This window comes from Cryptomeria japonica, chromosome 11 (genome assembly GCF_030272615.1).
Source record: "Cryptomeria japonica chromosome 11, Sugi_1.0, whole genome shotgun sequence".
Taxonomy (NCBI): Eukaryota; Viridiplantae; Streptophyta; class Pinopsida; order Cupressales; family Cupressaceae; genus Cryptomeria; species Cryptomeria japonica.
In genome coordinates, this window is record NC_081415.1 from 592,207,101 (window position 1) to 592,230,129 (window position 23,029).

At 35.7% G+C, this 23,029-nt stretch overlaps 1 protein-coding gene across 2 annotated transcripts in view; it reads right to left on the reverse strand.

The window, feature by feature from the left end:
• Positions 1–21,800: 21,800 nt before the first annotated feature.
• LOC131076326 (histidinol dehydrogenase, chloroplastic) overlaps positions 21,801–23,029 on the reverse strand; it is a 34,311-nt gene continuing 33,082 nt past the window's right edge. For both annotated transcript variants that reach the window (XM_058013459.2, XM_058013461.2), the window contains exons 12-14: positions 22,836–23,006; positions 22,657–22,747; positions 21,801–22,531 (exon numbers count right to left, since the gene is read on the reverse strand). In XM_058013459.2, coding sequence (XP_057869442.2) covers positions 22,257–22,531; positions 22,657–22,747; positions 22,836–23,006 — 537 coding nt within the window. In that variant the 3' untranslated portion in view covers positions 21,801–22,256. The remainder of the gene's footprint in view (positions 22,532–22,656; positions 22,748–22,835; positions 23,007–23,029) is intronic.

The window sequence follows — 23,029 nt, forward strand, 5'->3', positions numbered from 1 at the left end:
ATAAGGATGGAAGCCTACTTGAACGCTTTAGGATATTTTTTTGGCAATGGTGGTAAAGGGCTATACACCCCCGTCAACTCCCCCAATAGATCAAGCTAGGAAGAAAGAAAGTGAGAACAATGTCAAATCCAAGCATGCAATTTTGTGTGGATTATTTGAATTTGAGTTCATGGCATTTATGCATTGCAAATCAGCTAAGGACATGTGCGATAAGTTGAATAAAATCTATGAAGGATATGTTAAAGTGAAGAAGGTGAATCTTCAAACCCATTAAAAAATAATTTGGAAGCCTTGAGATGAAAGAAGAAGAAAACATAGCCTCTTATTTTCTTTGTGTTTATGAGATTGTGAAAAAAATAAGAAGACTTAGTAAAGAAGTTGATTAAATCGTAATTGTTCAAAAGGTACTAAGGCCTTTGCTCTTAAGACTTTATTCAAAAGTTTCAGCAATTGAAGAAATGAAAGATATAGATACATTGACAAAGGATGAATTACATGAAATCCTTAATGCTTATGGAATGAGGATTTATGACAAGCCATCAAAAAGAGAGGCAACCTTTAAATGATCAAGAAAGGGAACTTGAACAAAGTATGTGAAACCAAGTGAGAGTTCATGAAATGAAATAGATGAAGAAGAAGCTCACTTAATGATAAAGTTGAAGAAAGGATCCAGAAAATATCATGGTAAGTTACCATTCAAATGCTTTACTTGTGGTAAAATATGACCTTTCGCTTCTAAATTTCCATAGGATAAGAATGAAGGTAGCTAATATGAAGAGGACCACTACATAAAGAAAGGAAGAAACATCATAAAAAGAAGAACCACAAGAAAGGTCGATATAAAAAGAACTTTTACAAATATAAAAATATTGTTTATTCAAAGAAGGCCAATAGCTCATTAGAGAGAAACATCAAAGAGAGTTCAAGCAATGATGGAGAAGAAACACTCTCCGTGGCAATGGAAGTAGAGGATTATAAAGACAAAGAGAAGGGATTAAAAAAGGCATGCAATGATGATGAAGATAAAGTGGGTCTTGAGGAGGAAATCTATTATGCTTACAAAGAAAATCAGAAGCTCAAGAAAATTGTTTTGAAATAAAAGGAACAAATTCAAGAGGCTAGTAAAGCTCAAGAAAAACTAAAACAAAATCTTGACAAATTAAATAAGATAATTGTAGAGAAAAGTTCAATTAGAAGAGGTGAAATGGATTGAGGAGGTTATAAGAGATTAACTCAAGGTAAAGGAGTGTAATTGTGAAAAAGTAGAGCTCGAAATTGTTTCTTTAAGAAAGGAGTTGGCGAAATCCATTGAACAAGTGAATCAATACTTGAAGTTTTGACAAAAGCACTAAAATATTGGATTATATTATCAATTTGCAAAGGTGACTATTTATTAAGACTGGTCTTTTTTTTGTTGAAGATCAAGAGAAGACAAAAAAGGCTACAAGTTATAAGACTACAGATCAACCTTAGAAGCAAAATGAAGGAAAATCGAAAAGCTACATCAAGGCACTCAAGAGTTCCACCAAAAGGGATATCAACAAAAAGGAGATTGAGGAGGAGGAGAATAAAGTCCCACAAAAGAACAATCCACCTCCAAAGGAAAACAAGGACAACTTCAAAGGGCCCTTTCATCAAAGACAACCATATCTAACCAAGTTCTATCATTCCTTTCCTGCCTATTACTTTTTATGCAACAATTTTGGTCACAAAGCAATAGATTGTGAATTCGTACAAGAGATAATCCTAGTTTCACCAAAAGGAATTAATATTCATTTTCTCCTCTAATGGAATGCAACATTATATGTTACAAATACAAAAAATTTGGGTACACAACATATTTTTGCATAACTATTTTTGTTGAGCCTTTGAGACAAAACAAGGAGGATGTTCCCAATGAAAGGAAGGATGAATCAACTAAGGTTTAGAAGAAAAACTAGCAGAAAGAAAATAAAGAAGAATACATGTTTGTTAAAACAACTCTACATGCACAAGATAAAGGAGATATATGGTACATTGATAGAGGTTGATCAAGGCACATGACAAGTGACAAAAATAAATTTCTTACCCTCGAACAAATGGATGAAAATACAATAAAATTTGGAGACAACACTAAGATAAATATAAAAGGAAAGGGGACTATTAGGCTAGACAATGAAAAACAAAAACTAAGAATGTCCTATATGTTAAAGGGTTGAAGCACAATGTAAGTTAATTGTGTGATCAAGGTCAAACTCTTACATTTCATCATGGAGGATGTGAAATCAAGAAGGATGATAAATTGATAGCAAACACATATAGATCATCTAATAATCTCTATATCTTCAATGAAATCAAAACCAAAAAATGTGTCATGGGGCAAGAAGACAAGAACTACTTATGACATGGTAGAATGAGGCACTTGAACTTTGAAATCTTGTCAAAATCAGTCAAGCCGTGAAAGACATGCCAAGGCTCTCAAAGTCCGCAAACGTCATGTGTAAGAAATGTCAACTTGGAAAACAGACTAGAATGAGTCTTGAATCAAAGGAAAACTTTGCAGCAAAATTGTTGGAGTTTATACATATAGATCTTTGTGGTCCAACGAGAAAAAGAAGAATGAAAGGAGAAAGATATTTTATGTTATTAATTGATGATTACTCTAGAATGACTTGGGTTACATTTTTAAAAGAAAAATCTAAATCTCTTGACAAGTTTAAGTCATTAAAAGCCTTGGTGGAGAAGGAATTAGGTTTGAAAATCAAATGTCTTGGATCAAATAGAGGAGGAGAATTCACCTCTAATGGTTTTGTATATTTTTGTGAAAAGCATGGGATAAGAAAACAATTTTTCAGTTGCAAGAACTTCACAACAAATGGAGTTGTGTAAAGAAAGAACATAATATAGTCCAAGAAATGGCTAGATCTATGTCAAATGAGTCAAAGCTATTTGATAATTTTTAGAGAGATGTGGATCACATGGAAATGTTGATGATTCATGACAAAAAAAAGTACAAGTGAAGGAGCATTCTTCCTTGGTAATAGTCTTGTATATTGTGTAAGATCCCCAAAAGAGTCTTGCCCAAGTTTTTTCTTGCAATCTTCTTTTCATGGAATTTTATTTATGAAATATGCTCATAAAACTAATTCATTCAAACTGAAATTTTTTGCAGCCTAGATTCAAAACATAAATGTCTCCATACATTCACGGAAATACAGAAATAAACTAATTTGCATAGAGGGTTTATCTCACATTGTTTGCACAAATAATCAAGAGGAAACTACAAATGTTCCTATATATAAATTTGTGTTGTGTGTTTATTACAATCCTGATAATACATGAACAAAAAGATTACAAACAATATCTTAAGAAGGTTCTAACCCTAACTCTTGTTCATAACCCTATTATGTGCAACAAATGTAGAGAATGAGGTTGTATCCCTTCTGATTGTCGTAGTCATGTCAAGACTCCATGCCTAGAGAGAGGCACATTCCAATAACTCCAAAATCGCTACCCTTGCTATTGTAGAGTTGATTCAATCTCCTTTTATTGCTTGCAATGCTTCGCATGATTCCAAGTAACATTCTATAATCCTTCAACAATGATTATTATTCTTACTCGCCCCTCTGAGTTTGTATGAAAATGCAAAGTAAATCAAGAAGGTGATTTAGATTTAATCCAGCTCTATTGTTGATAAAACAACTCTACATGCTATTTAATCCACTCAATAGTCTTCATCTCTAGTTAGATTTCAATATGTGGCATCCATGAAGTGAAAACCAAGGACCAATGAAAGATTGAGTCATGTCAAAGGAAGGATTCCTTCAATATTATCGCATGTGTTTATATTAGAGAGCTACACCAAATCACCATCCCAAAATATAGTAACCTCACCTTATGAAAGAAACTCATGCAGCCAGCCTTAAACCACATACACTAAGCAACATATTAACTCTAGAGAATGTCAGTCAACTTTGAGTGTTTAACACTTTTAAGCCTAAAAATCAAAGCTTAATGTGTATGCTTTAAATCGTCCGAACCCATGCTCGCACCCATCAAATATGAATCCCGTAACAATATAACTTCTCTACCTTAGGGATATATGCCATGAAATTGCACCATCAACATTCTCACATCATAAAGACAAAGCTGTGCCAAAGGAGTAACTCGCACCAGCAAATAAACCCATTTACAATCACAGGAGATGAGAGCCGCTACACAGAGGAAATCATGCCCACCCTAGCTTACGATTTGAGTGTAGAAATAGCGAGTCTTTCTTTTAAGAGTCAAGGCCAACGATATCAAATCCGATAATATATGAGTGTAGAAATCGATTTGTATAAAGAAAATGATATTCTTTGTACAAAACTCTTCATAACAACAGGAGTCTTTATCATAGTTTCCTTGGCCACAAACAATGACCATGTCTTCCTTCAATTAATACTCAATTTCAATGCTTATTGTCTTCTACTCTCCAATCGACACAGTTGAAATACTCTTAACGCCAAGCTAAGAAAAAGAGTTGAGCCAGATTAGAAAGAATCAAACCTTATGATGTTCATGCCAAATGAAAGGGAGAATCAATCGGGAATATTAAAAGCCCACGCCAACAAAGTATAATATCAATATCTAACCTCCAATATGAATAGGTGTCTATAATGTACTAACCTTCATAATTAATACAGGTATTGATATATATCATAAGGGCGAATGAAAATTAAAGGCAACTTAGTTATTTTTCTTTAATATATTCCTCTTTCCTCATGCCAGAATATAATTAGCCACTCCTATAAACTATTATCAATTAAATAAACCTTTTAAGTGATGTTATTCGGAATTAATCCATAATGTTTTCAAATATTTGAATAACATTTAAATTTCAATATTAAAGTATCAATACTTTTTTAAATGAAGCACACAAGCACCCAACTCAAAAAACTTTCATAAATTGAATTGCAAATACGATAAACTCAAAAAATTGTCTTCGCTGAAAACTTCACAATTTTCAAAACCAACCTTTAGACTCTAATGTGAAATCTAAGTGACTCCAACCAAACACCAACTAGGGAGGAATCTTTCACCCCTAAAATTGATCTTCCTAGGAGGGTTTGCCTCTTGAAGAGGCTAAGCCAGATCAAATCCAAACTCCAGTACAAAAAGGGTTACAATCACAAAAAAATAATAAACTCAACATGCTTCCAAATGAGCCTCTCGCTACTCTTTTACAACCCATTCAAGAAATTTTTCAAATTCTCCTTTTCGCATTTCCTCTATTTTCCATGTTTTCCTTTCTTTTTAATTGTATACTTTAACTTGGGAAATAATAAAGTGCCCCCCTTATAGTTTCTCATTGACATAAAAGTGGTCACTCAAAACTTAGAAATTAATGACCTTATTAAATAATTAAAACATAATTTTAATTATTTCATTATATTTCTAGACTAGATAGAAGAGGACATTACATACTAGTTGAGTAAGAAACAAGCTACAGTTATTTTATCTACAATAGAGGTGGAATACATTGCAACAACAACTTGTTGCACATAGGTTCTCTAGATGAAATGAACATTGAAGGATATTAAGGTTTAGTATGAGCATCCCATCTCCATATTCTATGACAATACAAGGGCAATAAATATTTCAAATAATCTGGTTATAAACTCCAGGACTAAGCATATTCCAATCAAGTACCATTTTTTAAGAGAGCAGGTGGTTGATCAACAAATGAAGTTGGAGTACATTGCTACAAAGGAACATGTTGTGGACATCTTCACAAACTTTCTTAAGAAAGAGACTTTTGACTATTTAAGGGAGAAATTGGGAGTGATATCACTCGTCTATTCACTAAGTTCTTTGATGCAAGCATATGTTCAGGGAGAGCTATTCATTGTCTTATATTTTGACCCCAGAAAGCCTTTGTCATTGATTTGGTGTTGCATTACTCCTTTATCTCATCTCATGGTAGTTATTTGGTATCTTCTTTCTACTAATCACATCCATTCAGAGAACCCTTACCTTTCCATTCTCCATCCCTTTGGTGCCTAACCCCTTCTCACAAGGCTAACACCAAGGAGATAGTGCCATAAATTATGAGAAAACTTTCATCTCTTCTTTCAATTCTTCTATCCAAATTGAGTTTTGAGTTTTTTGTTTTTTCCCTAACTTTCCTCTGGCATAACCTAACCAAGGTCCTGGAAATGGAACCAATGTTAGCAAGTAAATGGGGGAACACAAACCAAAGTAGTGAGCCCTAAATAATTTGTGTTGTATTTATACTACAAACACATTTATGTGAGAGGAGTAAGGAGGTAGTCTAGATTATACAATAGCTAATTAATAAAATGAAATAAACAACACATATTGCCATAAATAATAGCACATGATAGATATAACTCCAAATATACGTATATTATTGTATGTCATATCAATGTGCATATGTTCAAAGATTCACATTTCTTATAATACTTATATATCTCTTCTATATCTTTCTATCTTTTTTGTCTATGTTCTCATGTCACCCACATGGATATTTCATATATCTTCTCTCATACTATATTACAATGTATGTTCTCCTATACAAATATGTATTCGAAGGGACATAGTCCTTATATACTACTAATATGGATGACGCCTCCTTAATTAGGAGATCTGCAACCTCCTTGTGGTGGTTTGAAGTGGGATGGATCTGCCTTTTCTTTGCTAATAAGCAACAAGAATCTAAATGTTCTCTAGGATTACCATTTTCATCATAGTTTTCTTTTGAATCATGTGTACTAAATGCATCTTATTATAAATCATATAAATAATGTGTGGAACCTAGTGATTAGTGAGGAGAAAGTGGGGGTTGAAGACATGTTGGTGGAGAGGTTGGTAATGTGATGATTTGAGCTATAGGATTTGGATTATCAAGAAGTGATGGGGAGAGAAGAATAAGAGAGAGATGTAGGATTGAATGCATCAAAAGAGAGGCAAAGAAGAGGGTGGTAATAAGGGATAAGTGGGGTAGACAATGGTGAAAAGGATGATGATTATGAGATCAAAAGGGTAGGAAAATTATAAGAAAGTGGAGAAAGAGGAGAATAAGTGTTAGAAATTAAGATCTTAGGATACTAAACATTATAAACAAGATATAAAATAAATGCATTAAGAACCATACAACCATAAATTAACACATTACATAAGCTATACATGGGGGAAACCCTTTCGAGGAAAAAAACCATATAATACATCATTTTATTGAAACACTTACAAATTAGTCTATCATAAAATACACTAAAACTTGGGGACACTCCTCCAATACTTCCACATGACCAATAATATCTCTTCTTTGTAGTGATACAACTCACTACAAATCTCCCAATTTGTGCACCTATCAAATGAGAGAGGTCTTGCTTAAATATAGGACGAAGGGTGACTTCACTAGTCATCCTTTTCAATAACCCTCATTCATAAATAATTATCAATCTAATAGTTATTAGATTATAATGATTTCAAATCGAATATGCTTATAAAGTATATAAAATGTAAGGTTTTATAACCCTATATTATAATATTATATACAAATGTTATAAGGGTATGACCCCTAATAATATTATGTTCTAACACTCCCCCTTAATATTGATAGGGGCTTCAAATGTCAATTTTAATAAAAGAAAAAATGAAGTACTCCAATAACTCTTCTTCTTTGACAATGATAAATAGGGACACAGATATATGCCAACATGACAATCGTGCATTTTGGACTACATGAAAGTCATCTTCTCATAATATACAATCCCAATGTTTTAAAAATGATGCTATGGTGTCTTAGAAAAAATTATATTGGACCTGCAATCTCCTAAAATTAACCTTTCCAAGTTCATTGCATAGTGCTCGTAGGTCTTAATACAATGCTTTTACATGTGGGAGATTTACAAGGAGAAGAATTTACAATATATGCCCATAGGACTTAATACAAGGTGCTTGTAGGACTTAAAACATCTGTCAAACTTACAATAATGTGCCCATAGGACTTAAAACATTTTCTCTTAGGACTTATGATAATATGCTCATAGGACTTAAAACAAATGACTTACTAATTGCCTACTCGTAGGCCTTAAGGACTTATTAATGCCTACCTACAGGCTTTAAGGACTTATTGATGTGTACCTGCAAGCTTTAAGGACTTACTAATGCCTATATAGGTCTTATTTTATGCCTATTAGGACAAACTTAATCCTCCCCATAGGGCTTTTAAGGACTTAATAATGCCTATATAGGTTTTTTATGCCTATTAGGATTTACTTACGCCTACCTCTAGAATTTAAAACAAAGGATTTAGCCACTAGGTGGTGTCATTGACATGCACACTCCCCCTCAATGTCATAACCTAAAAAACCAATGACTACGCAAAGGTTTTAATAAGGATGATAAGATTCCAATGTATAGCATGTGCCCATGATCTTCAATGTGCTTTTATGATAGAACTGGAGAGAAATTTTATGATGAAATACTTTCACTTTAGTAAGGTCTCCATGATCTTCAACATGTCTTTCCCTCATCAGAAATAATACTTTGTAAAGAGTAAAATAACTTCAAGTAAGATGGTATTTTTACATGTATCCAACTAGAATTCTTTCATAATTTTTTTAGGTCATATTGATTCTTCAAGAGATACTTTCATATTTCACCCTTTTGATTCAAAGACACATAGAAGATAGTCTTTTTATTAAAGTATTGCACATCCATGTAATAGCACCTGCACCATATGTTTTGAGGGAATAGTCTCACCGAAAAAGAACCAATATAGTTAGTAACATAGTAATAAATCAAACTTGATTCTTGGTCCAAAGAGAAAACATAATATTATGAATTTGCCATTCCCAAAAATCATGTAATATTTCTCATAAATTTAGAATATAATCCAATGATTAGTAGCAAGGAGATAAACATATATTTTCATGAGCATAAGCATGAATAATTAGAGAAGTAGATATACTACTACATATAGTAATGATCCATAAAAAAATTTAAGCAACTGGTTAGCTATCCTTTCTAGGTTTTCTCCTTGGACAATTTATAAGGGTGATAGCCACCCATTATAAATAGTATGATTAAAAAAATGGATCAAATACAAAATAGAATGACAGATCTCTTTGATCTCCAAAAAAGATGCTAGTGAGCAATCTATCAATTTTGAATTTACTTATGCATATTTACAAGCCTATACATTTCATAGAAAATAATTTATAAAACACCTTTATAAGGGAATTATGAAGTATCAACACTTATAATAGATGATCTAGGAAAGTACAAGTCTACACCATCTCTTATAACATTGTAAAAGCAAAACCCCTTAAGAATATTCTTCATATTTACATAATCTTACATTAATCACAGGCAATGTGCTTTTCTTATATTGACCACTTTTAAGGATAATATTATTTTTATGTATGTGAAGTGTGCAAGTTTGGTGGAGACTCCTAAAGTATTTGACAACATAAAGGAATGAGACATCTCATAGATTACATGGGGTTACTCGTGAGACATTCACATTACTTCATAAATAATAGGTCATAGAATTTAATAATTAATGCACAAAACTATGTTAAATATTTGTAATTTAATTTATCATTTTCTATGTTTAAAAAGGTTCAATTCCCAAAAGAGGGGGGCCATACATATTGGGTCACTATTGTTTTATAAGATATGTAAGATGATTCTCTAAAATATGATTCTCTAACATCCTTATAATAATATCCCCCTTGCTAGGAAAAGAATAATCGACCTTATTCGTGAGTTTGATTAGATCAAATATTCAAACTACTATGTATCAAGTTCTATGTATTTATAAGATTTAAATTCTAAATACAAAAAATGCTCCTAACAAGGCTTAGCTAATATAACTATTTCAATGCATATTTGTCAATAAATTTGTACTCTTTATGCATTGTCATGTTCATTACACTAGTGATTTCCGTGCCAAATGAGATTTGAGATTAAAGACCCTTGAAAGTCTATAAAAAATATTCTCATGAAAGGTTTCAAGATTGACCAACTTGTATTTGAGTTAGCAAGTGATGGTTCTTAAATCTCTTATGTTTCAATGCATAAACAATGAATCAATAATAGGCTTTCATTGACAAAATGTACAATAGTAGGTTTCATGAGCATCATTTTACAAATGTGTATGTGTCTCATCAACCCTACAAAATAGATTATTAGTAAACACCATGAAGAATTTATTGGTTCTTAAAGTGCTCAATGGAAGCATTATATACCATAAGGGAGGTAATAAAACTGGATCCCTCTACATTATATACCTATTTTTAAAAATGGGCCTATAAATATTATCTATCATTTCAAGCGTTCAATGTTATGAGCTTAGAGTGATTATGTGACCTTCCAAAACGTAAAAGGTGATCTTGTAATATGTTAAGGGAGTAAATTCAAAACAATATAAAGGCATTGTACCTAATTATTCCACAACCTTAAATTCTTGCCAATCTCCACAATATACATTTATGGGGTTTGTTTTTTTACAATGTCAATGCATATTCCAAACTCCCACAATTTATTAGTACTCTAAAAAAAAGGAGGAATAAAATTACCCTTTCTTTTTCTTTTGTGATAATAGTCCAAAAATTTATCACATGTTAGAAATATTTATAAGATAACTCAAGATTTAAAAATACATGTATAATAATAATAATTTAGATTTTAAAAATTATAATAAATTGTACTCTATGTATAGAGTGAAAATGGTTTTATCTTTATAGTGAAAAATAAATCACTTAAAAATATTTTTTTACTTTATAGTGAAAAAAGAATCACTTAAAAGTAATATTTAACTTTATAGTGAAAAAATAATTACTTGAAAGTATAGTAAAAAATAAATCACTTTAAAAATAATATTTAACTTTATAGCGAAAAGGAATCACTTAAAAGTAATACTTAGCTTTATAGTAAAAAATAATTACTTGAAAATATAGTGAAAAATCACTTATTTTTATTTGTTTTAACAATAAAAATCAACCATGAGCAGGAAGCAAAGCATAGGTACAAGGGGTAAGGTTTCGGGGGAGTTTGGTGTAGCAAAGGGTCAAGCTGAGGGTGAGGATGATCTTGAAGTGGATGGTCTTAGTGATGGCAAAATTTTATCTTTCGTTTTTTCCTCTTTTCCTTTTTGCTCATTTTGGGGTTTTTGTGGCGGTGTGGTTCCCTCTGCCAGTAGTGGTTTCTTGGTTCATCTACTGGTTGCAAAGGAGCTCACTTTTTCTCTTGCCAGACTTGGCGTAGTTGGTGAGGTGGTGGGTCAAGGGACCTTGCTTGTTAATTTGTGCCTTGTTTTTGTTTATGGCTTTGGCGGAGGTTTCGTTATGTTTGTGGCTGTGTAGGGGAAAAAGCGAGACTAGGTTAACATGCCCTAATCCTACCTTTTGACACACATTACGGAATACGAAAGAGCCTAGAGATATCGCACAATTGGCTACTTCTTTTTGTGAAAGAGAGAGCCACGGGATATCTATTAGGATTTCTATTCCCTTGTTGAAATTGGAAGATCAAATGATGCAAGTTCAATCCCTAACCCCAAAGTGCAAGTATGAACTAATAACAAGATTACAGAATTGAACTTAAAATGATGGAAAGCTGTAAATACAAGGATGAAATAAGAATGCAGGTGCGTACCCAGAGTTAAAATCTGACTGAAAATGTTCGGGACGGGGGTGCGGGCGCCACTGTCCTGATTCTGCCCCTAAAACTGCTCCGGAAACTGTTGTTTTTGCACTTTGGAAAAAGCTGTCAAAAATGCTGAAAATGCTGTCGGACCAAGGCGCCCAGCGCCCCTGTCCCAAGGACCAGGGTGCCCAGAAGGGACCAGGGCGCCCAGCGCCCCTGTCCTGGCAGGACCAGGGTGCCCCACGCCCCTGTCCTGGTCTTTTGTTCTGAAATTTGGTGGGAAGGTCGGTCTCAGTCTGCTTCTTCCGGATCTGCAACCTGCGGCGTCGTCCGAGTCCCGAAACCTGCAATAATATCTGAAAAGGGGAAGGGGCGGCTATATAGGGTTTTGCCTTAGTCAAACCCCCGCTTCGGTGATTTCCACCTCCACGAATAGCCAAGTTGTTTTGTAAAATGTATTGTGTGTGCAGACCTAGTGTGTGTGCAAGGTCCAAAATGCAAGAAAGCGAACTAGAGCAACCTAGAAAGTAAACCCTAATTGCTTGTAAATGATAATGTAAATGCTCTAAATCAAGATACAAAGTGATCTAAAGCATGAATAAAGGATATATTGAAGCTTATGCAAAGACATGAAAACAACATGAAATCATACCCAACCCTCAAGGGAGGAGTACAAGCCAATCTTCAGTCGGTAATCTCCTATTGTTCTTCAATGTCTTCCAAGCCCTAATTGGATGATTGATAGATGCTTGATAGAATGATGTTGAGTGTTGTTGAAGTCTTCAAAGATCTGCTCTTTCGCTGCATAGAAGGTCCTTTAAAGCCAAATCCGATCCTTTCCAATGAGGAAAGAGAGCTTTTATGTATGAAACCCTAGGTTGTAAATTCGTATTTTGGCCGACCTAGAGATTGAATGTCCCGAAGTTACAGGTGATTTCGAGATGTTTTGACCCCCGAAATCAAGCCCCCAAGTTCAAAATAGGATCTAATTAGGGTTTTTGATTAAATGATGTATAGGAGGAATAAAATGAAAAGGGCACACTTTAATGAAAGGGCCCAACTTTATGATATGGGAGATGATAAAATAGGACCTTAGACCTAATTAATTTAATTAATTAAGTGCTAAAGGGGAAATGCAATGCAAAATGCAAAATGCGCCAAGGCGGGTGCTAAACTAGGTGTGAAATTGTACCACCCTAGCAAGTGCGTACAATTTACGACGCTACAGTGGCCTTTGCATTGGGTTTGTTCTCTCCCTCTTGTGTTTTTGTGTTTGTCTTGATCATTGCTTATGTGGGGGTGGTGTTTTTTGAGGAGGGTCAACATTTGACTCGGGTTTTCTTTGCTCTTAACCTTCATGTTGTGCCTCGTCTTCTCTCTACTAATGTTTTGGTTGGTGTAAGAGTTGGAATATATGTTGAGGGGAAGGATGTTGGCTTCAAAGTAGAAGTGTTATGCTTTCCTTTGTGTTGGGGGTTGTTGATGAGGTTGTCAATACCTGGGTTCTTATTGGTGATTTTTTTGTGTTTTGTGTGGTGGAGGGATTTCTTGTCCTTGGTTCTCCCTGGTCTAAATTCTCCTTAGGGTGGTTTGGGTGTGGGAGGGTTTTTGCGGTGGTGAGTTTGTTCCTCTTTTCTTTCGTGATGCCCTCATTACGGTTTTCAATCCTTTTCTATTGTTGGGAGGATGCTTTGGTTTGTTGTTGCAGAGCTGGTGTTTGGGACATCCTTGGGTTTCTCCTTTGTTTTTTGGTTGCCCCTAAGTTTGTAGAGATTTTTTCTATTGTTCTTTGGAGTTTTTGGTTAGGGGCTTCCTCCTATGTCTAGGGTATGAAGTTTGTTCTTGCAGGTTTTGAGCAGGCCTTGTTTATGGATGCTCTTATGTTGAGGCACTTTGTTTATTTCCTCCTGGCTTCCTATCATGTGGCTCCTATCGATGAGGAGTGATCTCCTATGTCCTATGGAGGTGGAGATCTTTGATATGGATAAGAGGGAGGCTCTCCACTTTTTTCTTCCCTTTTTGACCCTATAAAGATGGGTACATCTTCTTTTAGGGTGGAGAATGGTAGTTTGGAAGTTGTTGTTGTGGATACAAGTGTGGCTTGTTTTAGCTCTTTGTTTTGTTGGTTTCTTCCATTACTGACCCTATTGATGTGGGGACATCTTCTATTGAGGTGGAGATGGACTTTGTTAGTGTGGTGGGGACAGGTTTTTCAGGGGTTGTTGTTGAGTCTTCCCTATTGGTTATGGTAGCCACTCTAAAACCCATTTTGTTGGTTGGGGGAGCCTATCAAAACCCTCATATGTTGTTATTCAAAAGGTTTTGGGAGCCTTTTCAAAACCCAGTTACACAAGTTTATCTTTCGTGTTTTGTCTCTTTTTTCTAGGTCTTTGCCTATGGGAGTTTTCTCATAGGTTACAGGAGCCTTGCAAAACCCATTTTTCAGGTTATGGGAGCCTAGAAAAACCCTTTGTCTTTGTACCTCTGAGGTCTCCTATTTGATGGTTTTAGCCTTGTGGATGTTTCAGCCAGATCTTTGATTCTTAGTTTCTGATGCTTGGTTGATGGTTGGTTGTTGCTAGTCTTTGTTGTATTTTTGCAGCGTTCTGTTTTTGGGTTTCAGATTCCAGCTAATTCTGTGGGGTTTTAGGTCCCTTCAAACCCAATGGGTTTGAGGTCCCCTCAAAACTTGTTTGACCCTTAATCAAAAACTTTATAGTGAAAAAAAATCACTTAAAAGTGATACCTAGCTTTATAGTGAAAAAGGAATTACTTGAAAGTAGAGAAAGTGAATAATGTACAGACGTTATTGTACACTTACCTGCATATTCAAAACAGAATTTGATTTAGTTAACATTCATCTATATCTTTATTAATTTCAATTTACATTAACAACCCAAGCTAACAGTCATGCTCCACAACATATAAAATGGCAAGAGCCTCCATCAAATTGTTAGTATGAAGACCCTTATAAACAGAAAAGATAAACTGAATAGTGTCAGAACTATCCCGACCAACTCCGCCAATACCAGCATGACCAGGTTTCCCACGAGAAGAACCATCCATGTTGAGTTTCAAAACTCCCTAAGGAGGGGGAGACCAACGCCCCTCCCTATTTATCTTCTGAAGAGGATGTCAACATCTATTTCTCATAACCTGGCCTTGCTGAGGGGGAAGATAAAGACAATTGCAACAATCAATGTCTCGAGGATCCACTGTTTTTGGCAGATCGCATTTTGCCAAAACAAATTCTCTCAAAGAATGAAGAATTTTCCACCACAAACGAGGAGCCACCAAGATCACATCTTGAAAAATCTGACGGTTCCTCTGCAACCAAACTTTATAGATAATAAAGGAGGGGCCAAGAGCCCAAGAAACTTGAAGAAATGAGGTTGTAACAAGGGCCTTGCCCCAACGATGAAAGAACTCAGCCAAAGAAGAGACATGCCAACAGACCTTGTTCCACACACCCCACCAAAAATGTCAAATCTCCCTAGAGAAAGAACATTGAAAAAAGAGATGAGAAACACTCTCCTCACTATTACGGCACAACACACACATGGAGGGGCCCTGAAAACCATGCTTGCACAAATTATCCCACGTAAGACAGCGATTTTGAACCACCAACCACATGAAGAAATTGCACTTGGGCCATGAAAAATTGTGCCAAACATGTTTCCACCAAGGGACCTCAGTGTCACCGTACATCTGCCAACCAAGTTGCCCATATCCAATAGAAATAGAGAACTTCCCAGACAAATCATTGTTAGCCCAAGACAAAAATGTCCCACCAAAGCATTGCAGGCACGAGCAGCAAGAATCTGAGCCAACTCACGCCTATCCACCTCTAACCCTCTAGGAGGCCATTCAAAAGAGTGCTTTCATCTAAAACTAACAGCCAACCCACAATTTTGAGGTGAGGATATGAAGAAAAATATCACAAAGGGACTAGAGGTGAGGATAGGAAGAAAGAATAGAAGGGTGACCGTCCCCATAATCAAACCAAAAAAGAGCCTGTGACCCTGAGTGACAGATCCAAAAAAGTTGGCTCTTAACCAACTGAGCCCCCACTTTCAAAGTATGTTAGACCATAGAACCTCTCCCCTCCAAAGGAAAGCACAGAACATCAAAAGAAATAACACCTTGAAGATACTTATGGGTGAGAATACGGGCCCACAACTGATGTTGACTGGTACACTGGTACACCAACACCAATATAGCTTAGCTGCAAGAACTTGCCCATTCAAAATAGCAGAGTGTAATCCAAGACCGCCCTCTTTCTTTGGCCTGCACATTATTTCTCACTTAACAAGGCTCCACTTAGCAGACGACTTCTTTCCACTCCAAATAAATTGTCATGAGAGAGCATCAAATTCCTTAAGGAAATACAAAGGGGCAGCCTGAACAAAACACTTGTAAATAGGAAGAGCCTGAATAATAGACCGAAGAAGAGTCACTCTAGCAACAAAAGATAACCAACGATGAGTCCAATGAGTGACCTTCTTACGCAACTTATCAAGCAATATCTTCCAAGAAGACCTTGTTTGTCTACCAATAGCAAGAGGGATACCCAATATAACAAAGGGAAGAGACCCAATCTGAAACCTCAAAATAATTGCAATCTACCTTTGAATAGCTGGAGGAGTATTTAAAAAGAAAATAGAAGACTTCTGCTCATTGACCTTCTGACCTGAAGCAGCAAGGTAGGTATCCAAAGCTTACCTAAATGACTCAACTTCCCAAATACGATCCATCCTTATAAGAGTCATGTCATCCACAAACTAAAGATGAGAAAGCTTTGGCGAGCCATTGCCCCAGTGCCAACCATGAAGAAAGCCCTGAGAAAGCCGCAACTTAAGAAATCGGCCCAACCCCTCAACCATAATAATAAATAGTAAGGAGATAGAGGGTCCCCTTGTCAGAGGCCCCTAGTGATGCCAAAAGGCTCTAAAGGTTCTCCATTCACAATAACTGAAAAAGACGAAGAAGTAACACAACTCATAGTCCAACTTACCCAATCTGGACAAAAACCAAAAGCTAAAAGAACCTTCTCAAGAAAGCGCCACTTGACTTTGTCATAAGCTTTGGCCATGTCCAACTTAATGAAGATAGATTTTTCCTTAGAAGTCGCCATAGAATGAATGACTTTAGAGGCGACCACCACCCCATCCAGAATTTGTCTACTAGCTACAAAACCCCCTTGCTCCTCAGAAATAACAACAAGACAAGTTTTGAGCCTCTCGGCAATCAATTTAGTAATAATCTTGTACACCACATTACAAAGAGAAATAGGTCGAAAGAATTCAAGCTTATTAGCACCTTCCTTTTTAGGAATGAGAACTAGAAAAGTAGTATTCAAGGCTCGCAGCATCTGTTTATTGTGAAGAGTTTCTCGAACAACCTCCAACAAATCCACATTAATAATGTCCCAAAATACCTAGAAAATTTCAATTGGAAAACCATCGGGACTTGGAGCTTTACCCTTGTTCATCCCAAAGACAACCTCTTCCAATTCGGGCAAAGAGATCGGATGAATGAGAGAATAATTCATCATTGGCAATCAACGAGGGAATGCAAGCAAGGATCCTATTCTCATCATTCTCAGTCAGAGGTGAATCTTCAACAAAAAGAATAGAGTAAAACTGACGAGCTTCTCGAGACAAAGCCGACAAAGAAGAAATTGAAAGACCCATAGAATTAACCAGAGAAGAAATATAGCTCTTATTACAACGAGCCTACACATAATGATGGAAGAAAGCAGTATTCCTGCCACCTTCCTGAAACCAGTCAATTTGAGCCTTTTATTTCCAAAAAGTCTCCTTGCGAAGCTCCCACTCCTCCACAATTCTCACAGCCTAGGATTCAGCTTTTCCAAGAGCCTCTGAAAAACCAAAATCCCGAATTTGGTGAGTAATCACATCAAGGTATGTCTGAGCTTCCCTTTTCTTGGCCTGAAGGTTGCTGAAACACAACTTGTTCCATCGCTGAAGTTGATACTTAACATATTGAAGCTTCTTAACAAATGAGTGCATAGTTGTACCATAAGCAGGGCCTCCATCTCTCCACCATTGAGCCACAAGATCATGCAAGGAAGACTCCCGAAGCCACATAAGCTGGAATTTAAAAGGAGGATTCTTTGGAATTGTAAAAGAAGAAGCTGAAATTTTAATTGGCCAATGATCAAAGCCCCTCCAGTCAAGAATTTCAAAGCAAGTAACCAAGCTGCCTCCCACCCAAAAACTGGAGACAATAAATCTATCCAACCTTTCAAAGATCGCATCCTGCACACTCCGTCTATTATTCCAAGTGAAAATCCCATTAGAAGGCTTAACATCAACTAAAGCAAGAGAATCCACATTTACTCGAAAAAGATCAGAAGCAGGACCAAGCCTAGGAAACCCCCCTCTTTTCTCCTTCAAACTCAACACAGAATTAAAATCCCCAGCTAAGACCCGAGGAAGATATGGAGCACATGATCAGACATACCTTAAATGAGCCCAAAGTTGAATTTTACCACGTATATCAATTGGAGCATAAACATTAGTTATCAAAATAGTCTCACTAGTTTCCAAAGCATTGGCAACCATGGAGATAGAAGAATGAAGAGAGATCCACCAAAGAGGAAAAATCTTACATGGATCCCAAAAAAGAGCCAAACCTCCAGAGTTTCCATGAGAACAAATACACTGACATTGACCGGAAAACCAAATACGAGAAGCATACTGAAGCATGAAATCAATGGAAACATTAGTCTCCTGAATACCAAAGATGTCTGGAGAATGAAGACCAACCAAATCACAAATAGCCTTTTGACGAGAGGTGTTATTCAACCCCCTGACATTCCAGGACAGAATAATCATGGAGGAGGTTGGGAGAAATGAACATCAATGGGCTTAACAACCCCAGATTCCACCATCAAATCTCCAGTAACTTTAATCTTTTCTAGATCATTCTTGCGACTAGTTTTAGAAGTAGTATCAAAGGTACCTTTCTTAAGGGGGTGTTGTCACACGCCCAAAGCCTGAGAAGACCCCCTTCCTTTAGCTGAAGTCAACACCTCCTTAGCCAAATCTGCCAAAACAATATCATTTTGCAAACTTGCACAGTCACCAAAATTTCCAACATCCCCCTACCCCTACACCATAGGTGTATCCATAACAACAGTCACTGCTCCGGCACTGTATCAATCTCCATAGCAATGGCCCCAAGAGAAACCTCTATACAAATCCCCTCCAAAACCATATTATAGATATTAGAAGGCTTGTTTTATATATTTGGGACAAAATTAGGGGAGAGAACATAGTTGATCAAGATGTTGATGACTATATTAATCTTTCATTTTTTTGGTGATAATTGGATGAAAGGACTTCACTACTCCCACCCAAGGTAGTGTAAATGTCTCAAAACCCAAGGAGGTCGGATTTCCAATGATAGTTGCAAGGAAAGGGTGACCATCAAATGGTAGTGATTATGGGTCAAGAAAAAGATCAACATGTCATATTTTAAGGGCCAAAAGAGATTATTTGTACATAGATTAGATGAAAAGATCTCATTAAATGATTTGACCAAAGATGGTAAAAATGTGGTTAGAAAGGAGGGGTTTAATGGAATGTAAAAAGAGGGAAAACCCAAGATGAAGAGAAAAAGGAAAGAGAAAATAAATCATAGAGGGAAGGGGACAAGGGTGACATAGGAAATCTATTGCTTGGCTTAGGAAAAATGAAAAAGAGGGGTAAAAACGGGTCAAAAATGCATAAATAAATTTTTTTTAAAAACTAACTAAAATCTATAAAACATGATAATGGGGAGTTGTAAAGTTCAGTCTTTTTTCATTACAATATTATGATATTCTTGCTACAAATTGTTTCTCTTTTTTACTTGAAGGTCAAGGCTAGAACATTTGAAAGTCATTCCTTTAGTGGTACGTGAATGTGCTACATTTGTTCATGAAGAATTATAAAGTCCAATCACATAGTTAAGCCACTTAAATATTATCTTGCACATACCAAAAGACACACTTACATGATCATATCTTGCAAGGTCTGTCACTTTTTTATGAAACCCCATTCATATCCCTTTGATATTTGAATATTTATTTTAAATGCATATTTATGAATGCTACATATTTTGAGAGGCATGATTACTCCAAGAATCATATGTACCTCAACTATGGCAAGGGGAGGGGACAATTCAAATATGTATTACCCATGTCATTTTCCATTTAGTTTTATGTCCATTTTGAGGAAATGTCTTGATACATGCACATATCACTAAATGATAATCTCGTGGAATGTTGGGCACATTGTCCTAACCATTTATCCATCAATATCTGCATATTCCTATACACTTAACCCCTCTCCTATCCTTACACATACTTATATACATTCTCCTTATCTACCCATTTATCACACAACCATGCACCTACCTTCATATAAATGTTAGCCACCTACATCTAACCATTTGCAAACCCAAGGACATTTTCGCAATTGTAAGATAACCCTACAATCATGTACCTATACCCTTATTTTTTTAAATCAAAAATTGATTGAATAGGCCCATTTGCCTTTTGACCTTGAGTAGACTAAACATATGTTTGGCATAATTTGATGTTAAGTCCTACTATTTTAAGATATTCAATACATTCACTTTAATCAAGTAATCGGCCAAGAGATTTCAAGCATCTTCTCTCATCTTAGAGCATGAAAAGCAATTAATTTTAACACATTTTGATTGGATGCATTAAAAGAAGTGACAGCTTTGGGTGCTAAGGCCTCTTTCTATTGTTGTTTATATTTAATACAAATTTCCAAAGGGTTGAACTAGGAGAGCTGGTCTCCTCATGATGAAATGAAAATCCTTGCAAAGTATTTGTAAATAATACCAACCACCCAAATATTAGAAAAGGCATAAGACAAAGGCATACTTGACAACAAAAGAGCAAATGTCATTATCCATATCATTTTCCAAATAGTTTTTTGTCCATTCTGAGGAAATGTCTCGATACATGTACATAACAATAAATGACAATCTTGTGAAATGTTGGGCTCATTCTCTTAACCATTTATCCATTAATATATACATGTTCCTATACACTTTACGCCTCTCCTATCCTTACACATCCTTATATACACTCTCACACATAACCATGCACCTACTTATGTATAATTGTTAGCCACATCTAACCATTTCCACACCCTAGGACATTTTTGCAATTGTAGGATAACCCTACGATCATATGCCTAACCCCTTATTTTTTAAATTCAAAATTTGATTGAATAGGCCCATTTGCCTTCCTACCTTGAGTAGACTAAACATATGTTTGGCATAATTTGATGTTAAGTTCTACTATTTTAAGACATTCAATAAATTCATTTTAATCATCAATTAACATCCATGATATTTCAAGCATCTTCTCTCATCTTAGAACATGAAAGGAAATTAATTTTAACGCATTTTGATTTGATGCATTAAAAGAAGTGTCAGTTTTGGGTACTAGGACTTCTTTCCATTGTTGTTTATATTTTATACAAATTTCCGAAGGGTTGAACTAGGAGAGCTTGTCTCCTCATGATGAAATGACAATCCTTCCAAAGTATTTGTAAATAATGCCAACCCCACAAATATTAAAGAAGGCATTAGACAAATGCACACTTTGACAACAAAAGAGCAAAATTTCATTGTACCCGAGGACAAATCAAGACTCAAAAGACTAGTCTACAACCACAAACTTATCCCAAATGTGCAAACTTCTCTAATAGAGATCTAATGCAAATTTCAAGACATTTCATTGACTAAGAGGGCATTGTATCTAAGAATACATCAACTTATTCCCAAATCTTCATTTTTTGATATACAATCTTCCATTATAGAGTTAAATACTATCTTTTTCTACATTTATTTCCTAATTTAACTACTACAAATTATCAAATTACCAATCCCTACGTACTATAAGTAATCTAGACTGCTACTTATTTAGCCTAGGTTAACCCCTAAAGACACTTCAATTCCTTTACACTAAATACATGCCACTAAGATCTATAAATGGCTACATGAGTTTAACCCCAATATAATAATATATATTTACAAGAGTTCCAATTATTCCTTCAAAAACTTGCAACTTGAAATGTGCGCAACATAAATATCACAAAGCTTGCATCTAGATATAGAAATAATAAATTGGCATTATCTATCTAATCCAACTTTGAGTTCCTTCTTGTGTATTAAAATTGGAATCAATCACAAGAGAAGGGTAGCGGCCTCACCAAGAAGCCTCTTCAGTATAGCGGAGCCCCTTTCATGTACAATGGGACGTTTCACTTCATTTGTAATTGGTTTACACTGGCATAATATAACGTTCAAGATATAAGAGAATTGTCAGAAAGATCCACTGAAGAAAAAGCAGAATGTTTTTGGAGTCATAACACTGGTAATGAAATTGGCCGGTATATTTTTCAAAACTTCAATTTTAAAGAAAAAAATTTGACACTGTCGACCAGATAAGACATTCCTTAAAGCTTTACGTTCTACCAATGCAGTACTTAAATCATAATACAGAAAATTTAGTAAAAACTTCTGAACTACAGGCTGAGAATGGATATGCCTGAGATCATGTTGAACACTCATGATGATGACCGTCTCTCAATATCTTGCAACCGCAATGTCACTGCTCTCTTATGAGCCTCTAAACCTTCTACCTCGGCCATCTTAACAACATATGGACCAAGATTTTTAAGTCCATCCTCCGTCAAGGATTGGACAGTAACATACTTCAGAAAAGAGTCCAATGAAACACCACCATACATTCTTGCATATCCATAAGTAGGAAGGACATGATTTGTACCGCTTGCATAATCCCCAACGCTCTCAGGGCTCCACCTTCCCAAGAATACAGAACCTGCAAAACATAACTCACCAGATTCGTATAAAATCATAGAAAGGTAGATTTCCAATGAATTTTGAATATGCTAAATAAATTAATCTTATGTTACTTGTCTGAGAACTAAAATATGAACGCATTACCTGCATTCTCAATGTCACCCACCCACTCATCTGCATCTTCCACGTTTATAATTAAATGTTCGGGTGCATATAGATTAGAGAATGAAATTGCCTGGCAAGAACATAGACATCATTTATATTAATATAAAGATAAAGAGCTTTGGCATATTCTGGAGAAAAAAATGCAGTGTTCCTCTGACCTCTCTCATGTCTCTAGCAATAACAGTAAAGCTATGAGCTAGTGCCTTGGCAGCAAATTCCCCACGCGGAAGTTTACTGCATTGCTGCTCCAGTTCCATTTCAATTGCATCCAGATTCACACCTTCTCCAACAACAATGAGAACCACCTGACTATCAGGCCCATGTTCTGCCTAGACAAGACATAGGTATGAAG